This window comes from Equus przewalskii, chromosome 6, assembly GCF_037783145.1.
Source record: "Equus przewalskii isolate Varuska chromosome 6, EquPr2, whole genome shotgun sequence".
In the NCBI taxonomy this organism is placed as follows: Eukaryota; Metazoa; Chordata; class Mammalia; order Perissodactyla; family Equidae; genus Equus; species Equus przewalskii.
The window spans coordinates 2,403,059-2,408,546 of record NC_091836.1 but is presented as its reverse complement, the minus strand read 5'-3'; the positions used below and the strand labels follow the sequence as shown (position 1 = coordinate 2,408,546).

The window sequence follows — 5,488 nt, the reverse complement described above, 5'->3', positions numbered from 1 at the left end:
ACCCAGGCGGGAGGAGCGGGGTGGGGGCCATTCGGAGGTCGCGGCGCCCAGCGGAGCAGCTAGGGGCAGAACCCCCCTCTGGGAGCATCTGCTTTCCAAGGCAGGTCACCGGCCTGGCCTCTTTCTAGAAAAAGCCATCTCTGCTCCGACCCAGTCATTTCTGGGCCGCGTGCCTCCGTTTCCCCTCTGTTAAATGGGCGATCCGTCCTCCCTCGGCGGATTAAATGAGATAATACATGCAACGGGCTGACTCAGCGCAACAGCAGGCGCATACTGAGTGCTGAAGGGGGGCCCGCTGCTCTTGGGACTATGTCTTTACGTCCGAGCGTTCTTGCTTTGCAGACTCCCGGGGCTTGGTGGAGGCCAGGCAGGGTCGGCTCCAGGTTTGGGGGCAGCAGGAGCGTGGGAACAGCCCGGGGCTGACCCCCCGACGGCCAGCCCAGGACGAGCGAGGGTCCTCGGCCCAGACGGCGGGGAGGGGCCCAGGCGCCCGGAGGGAGGGCCTGGCCGGGTGTAGGCGGCACCGCCTCAGTTCAGCCTCCAGAAGGAGCTGCGGCCCCCGGGGTCCTTGAAGGCGATGGAGGGTCGGCGGGGGGCCCTGGCGGGGGCTTCTGCGGGGGCCGCCTCGCCGCCGTCCTCGTCGCCGCGCCAGGCCAGGGCCAGCTGCAGGTCCAGCTGCTCCAGGTCCTCGCCCTCCGGGCTCGGGCGCAGCTCCCGGGGGCCGTCCTCCTGGTCCGGCTTCGGGCCGAAGGCCCAGTCTGCACAAGGGGCTTGTGAGGACCACCCCAGTGTCCCCTGGCCACCCCCACCGCTTGCGCTGCCCCATCGAGGCCCTGAGCCTCCCCAGTGTCCCCTGGCCACCCGCGCCCCCTCCCCGGCTAGCAGAAGCCCTGGGACCCCCGAGCGGCCCAGCACAGCCCCAGCCAGGCCCGTGTGGGGCGGCGGCTCACCAGCCAGGTCGTGGGCCAGGTCCTTGATGAGGTGGCCGACAATGGCGTAGGCCACGGCCAGCACGAGGAGCGCGGCCAGCAGCAGGTACAGCACGTACCGCGGCAGGCGGATGGCGTCCAGCTGCGGTGGCCGGTACTCCTCGTAGAGCGGCGGCGTGGGGCTCCAGCCCTCCATCCCCCCCGGGCCCGCCAGCCCCGGCATGGTGGCCACTCGAGCAGGAGCAGCCCGGAGGTGACCCACGCGGCGGAAGTATTAAGGGGCTTTAGGTAAGAGGATCGGGGCTCCCCCGGGGCCACCATCTGCCCGGATGAGTCACGGCGCAAATCGCTTCCGCCCGCCACCCCTCCCTCGCTCAGCTCCATCCTGTGTGCCCATCCCCACCCACCGCAGGGCCTTTGCATGGGCTGTTCCCTCTCCTGGGGAAATCCCTGCCCTGATGGAGCTGACATTCAAGGCGGGAAGACAGATTCTGAGGAAAATACAACCTTAGAGTAAATGATGTCTTGGGTTAGAAATCCAAGAGTGGTATTGATATTGAGGGATGTGGCGAGGCTGTGGGCTAAGGGGTCGGGACCACTAGGAGGGGAGTTAAAGTCTAAAATGTGGGAGCCAAGTCCATATTGAGATGACATTGAGCAGAGACCCAGAGGAGAAAGGGAACCAGCCATGGGGGTACCAGCGGGAAGGGCATTCCAGGCCAAGGGCACAGCCGGTGCAAAGGCCCTGGGGCAGGCCCGGGCCTGGTGTGTTGGGGGAAGAGTGGGAAGGCCTGTGTGGCTGGTGCAGGGGGAGCGAGGGGGAGAGAGGGAGGAGGGAGGGCAGGGGCTGGTGGCCATGGGGAGGACTCGGGCATCTCCCCGAGGGAGTGGGGAGCGTGGAGGGCTGCGGATGGAGGAGGGCCAGACCGACTCAGGGGCTCCCAGGCGCCCTCTGGTGGGGGCTGCGGGGAGGACAGACTGTGGGGGGCGCGGGAGCCCGGGGGCCAGGAGGGAGGGGACAGCGCTGGTCCAGGGCGCCAGAGGAGGCCTTTGTCACGTGCGCGGGCCGAGGGCTGGGGGTCTCGTTGGACCGAGTCCGCGGAACCTCCCTGCACGGGGGCGCTGGAGCTGTCCGCGACCCCCGGTGCTGAAGCCCCAGCTGGCAGGGGGTCCCCGCCTTCGCCCAGGATGGCACCGCTGTTGGGGCGCCGCCGGCCCGAGCTGGTTTCTCCGCCTCGCACGCCCCGACCGGCGCTGGACGGAACCCCGAGTTACGTGTCTCTCCGACTCGGTTCCGAACCCCCTTCTCTATAGGAGGTGACTGCGCCTTTAAGGATCAAGGATTAAGTGACTACGTCACTCCTGACGTCACAATCGGCCGGGCTCTACAGACAGGTCCGATTCAGGCTGTGGATTGGCTGGTGGTCTCATGAATATGCAGATCACCCCGCCTCTACCTCGCTCTGGTAGGCTCGAGAAAGAGAGTGGGCGGGGCGAGGCTCTAGGGGCGGGGCGAGGGGCGGGGCCGGGGATTTTGTGGGGTTTGTTCCCGCGTGGCACACAGCAGGCGCCCAATAAATGCTTGTTGCCGCTGGAATCCAGTAGGAATGACGCCCACTTCTCTGAATTAGGAGGAGGTCCTGTTTTGCCTTTTCATAATATTATATTATAATGACACTGGCTGTTATTCGCGTGCATGCATTAATCTCCCTGACCGTCTCAACTATCCTGGACGGTGCATGCTCTCTTGAGTCCCACCTTACAGATGAGGAAACTGAGGCTTGGAGCGAGAACGAGGCTGCTCAAGGACCTGCAAACCTTTAGCTGCTCAGCAAATACTGCTATTACACGTGCCTCCATCCCGAGCCAGCATCCCAGAGCTCCAGGATGGGAAAGAGAGCGTTCCCGGCCGAGGCGGAGGGGGCACCGCACGTGCAAAGGCCCTGTGACCCGAGAGAGGAAGGAAGAGAGGGGAGGTGGGCTGACCCTACACGCTTTAAGGGAGGGGCTAAGAAAGTTGGACAGGGTGGTGTCTGTGTCCCAGGAGACAGCCCCCTCACCACCTGCCCCGGCCCCCAGCGCAGCGCGACGTACACACCCGGTGCGTAATAAATGCTTGCCCGCATTTCAAATGAAGGCGTCAATACTGAACTAAGGCATGGGGCTCTGCTGTCCCCTGCTGGTGGCCCGGGACACAGCGTCCGGAAAGTGACTTTTCAGCAGGATTGACGGACTTTGACAATTCTGTAGTGCTGACTCCGGGGTTTAAATATTAGCTCGTTCATTCCCGCGACAAACCGTAGAAAGCTGTTTGCGTCGTACGGGGTCGCGTGGCAGAAGTTCCGTGGGCAGGACCCGCAGCCTGGCCACCCCTGGCGTCTCTGTTTCCCCGTCGGTGGGCCAGATCCGACCTCATCGTGTTGCCATGACGATTAAGCGAGTTAATACTTAATAAGGTCCCGGGAACCAGGCCGGGGCGTCGTATGCGGTCAATAAACAGCCATTCATTTGGGGACATTCCAGGCTTGTTTTGCTCACAATGCGATTGTCCGCGTGGGGATGTGAACTGAGCGAAGTTCCAGGCTCCTCTGGGGGAGGACGGGCCCCTTAACGTCGCCGGGTGCCCTGGGTCCCACCATCAGCCAACCTACCACTTGCCTGGCTTTTCCTTTCTGTGTCTCCAAACAATATTGCCATTTTCCCAGGTCTGTTCCAGGTACCTTGGGGTTGTTGTCATTGTAGCGGATGAAGTTTTGCTGAGGGGTTAGTCAGCATCGCTGCTTCGTGAGTCACCTTAAAACTTAGTGGCTGAGGGGCCGGCCCAGTGGCACAGTGGTTAAGTTCGCACATTCTGCTTTGGCAGCCCAGGGTTCGCCGGTTCGGATCCCGGGTGCAGACATGGCACCGCTTGGCAAGCCATGCTGTGGGAGGCATCCCACATATAAAGTAGAGGAGGATTGGCAGCAGATATTAGCTCAGGGCCAATCTTCCTCAAGGAAAAAAAAACAAAAAAACTTAGTGGCTGAAAACATTTATGATCTCCCAGTTCCTGTGGGTGGGAAGTCTGGGGGAGCTCAGCTGGGGTCTCTCACAGGCGGCGGGGGGGGGGGTCTCACCCAAAGTCTCGCCCAGGGGAAAGGATCCACTTCCAAGCTCGAGGGGCTGTTGGCAGAACTCAGCTCCTCACTGGCTGTCGGTCCCTGCCCTGCGGGCCTCTCCATAGGGCAGCGGAGCAGTTGTGTTCAATGTGGGCTCTTTTCCCCAAATAACTCCCATACCCGCCTTTGCCCTCCTTTCATCTTAAAAAAATGTATTTAAAATGAATTCTTAATCTACCTGAGTATATTCACCTTGTACAGCTTGTAGCTGAGCTCAGGTCGGCTTCGTCTTGGCCCCCAATTCTTCACGTCCTCAAAGCCACGCCTTCATCATCTTGGTGGATATACTTCTGGTCCCTTCTTCTCATTCTTATGGTCACATACACATCCCCAGAGAGAAAGTAGAATATATATATATATATTTTTTGTTTTTGAGGAAGATTAGCCCTGAGCTAACATCTGCTGCCAATCCTCCTCTTTTTGCTGAGGAAGACTGGCCCTGAGCTCACATCCGTGCCCATCTTCCTCTACTTTATACGTGGGACACCTGCCACAGCATGGCTTGTCAAGCGGTGCCGTGTCCGCACCCAGGATCCAAACCAGCGAACCCCGGGCCGCCAAAGCGGAAGGTGCGCACTTAACTCCTGTGCCACCAGGCTGGCCCCTAGAATATATATTTTTAAAAGCCACACACTCACGCACACACACACTGGATCATTTCCCGCCGTGTGCATTTTTCTGCCGCTCTCGCCTTCATCGAACCATGTGACCCAGAGACGATTCTCTTCTCTCACGGCCGCGGGATCTTCTGTGGCGGGAATGCCTCTCGGTGGCGGCCACCCTCCAAGGTGGCCCCCGGGGTCCGTGCCTTCGTCGGATCCGCTGTGACGGTGGGCTGGACTTAGTGACTCGACTCCAACAAACAGAACAAGGCAGAGGTGATGGTGTGTGACCCGGGGACAGGTCAGCAAAGGCGGTGTCCTCTCTCTCCCCCCCCCCTTTGAATCACACTCGTTCTGGGGGACGCCAGCCCCCGGGTCCGGAGCAGCGCTGCAGACGGGTCCTCGTGGCGAGGAACTGAGGCGTCCAGCCAACAGCCACACGAGGGAGCCATCCTGGCGGCGAGTGGCTCCTCCAGCCCGGGTCGAGCCCTCGGATGAGGCAGCCCCGGCCGACAGCCTGACCGTGACCTCGTGAGAGACCCCAAACCAGAACCACCCAGCCCCGTCTCTCCTGGATTCCCGACCCGCAGGAACGGTGGGAGACGACAAACGTGTGGTGCTTTAAGCTGCTAAATTCGGGGGGGATTTGTGACGCAGCCGTAGCTGCTGGTACATCCTTGGCGTCCCTCGCCCGTTCTGTCTGCACGAACGGCCTCGTCGCAGCCAGGGCTCCGCCGTCCCGGCAAATCGGTGGTCCCTCCTCGGAGACGCCCGGAGGCAGAACTGCGGTATCATAAGG

The 5,488-nt window shown here is 61.6% G+C and overlaps 1 protein-coding gene across 1 annotated transcript; it reads right to left on the bottom strand.

Annotated features, from left to right (window-relative positions):
- Positions 1–453: 453 nt before the first annotated feature.
- On the bottom strand, positions 454–1,155 carry SMIM44 (small integral membrane protein 44). Its single transcript, XM_070622542.1, has 2 exons — positions 951–1,155; positions 454–758 (listed from the first exon to the last, which is right to left on the bottom strand). Exons 1-2 carry the CDS (start codon positions 1,150–1,152, stop codon positions 529–531), a joined length of 432 nt encoding a protein of 143 aa, XP_070478643.1. The 5' UTR covers positions 1,153–1,155; the 3' UTR covers positions 454–528.
- Positions 1,156–5,488: the final 4,333 nt, after the last annotated feature.

Excerpts from the sequence above, each read along its gene's own strand:
- SMIM44 (XM_070622542.1), bottom strand. The coding sequence starts at position 1,152 with ATGCCGGGGCTGGCGGGCCCGGGGGGGATGGAGGGCTGGAGCCCCACG. Across the intron at positions 759-950 it reads CCTGGCCCACGACCTGGCTG|ACTGGGCCTTCGGCCCGAAG; the intron begins GTGAGCCGCCGC and ends CCCCTTGTGCAG.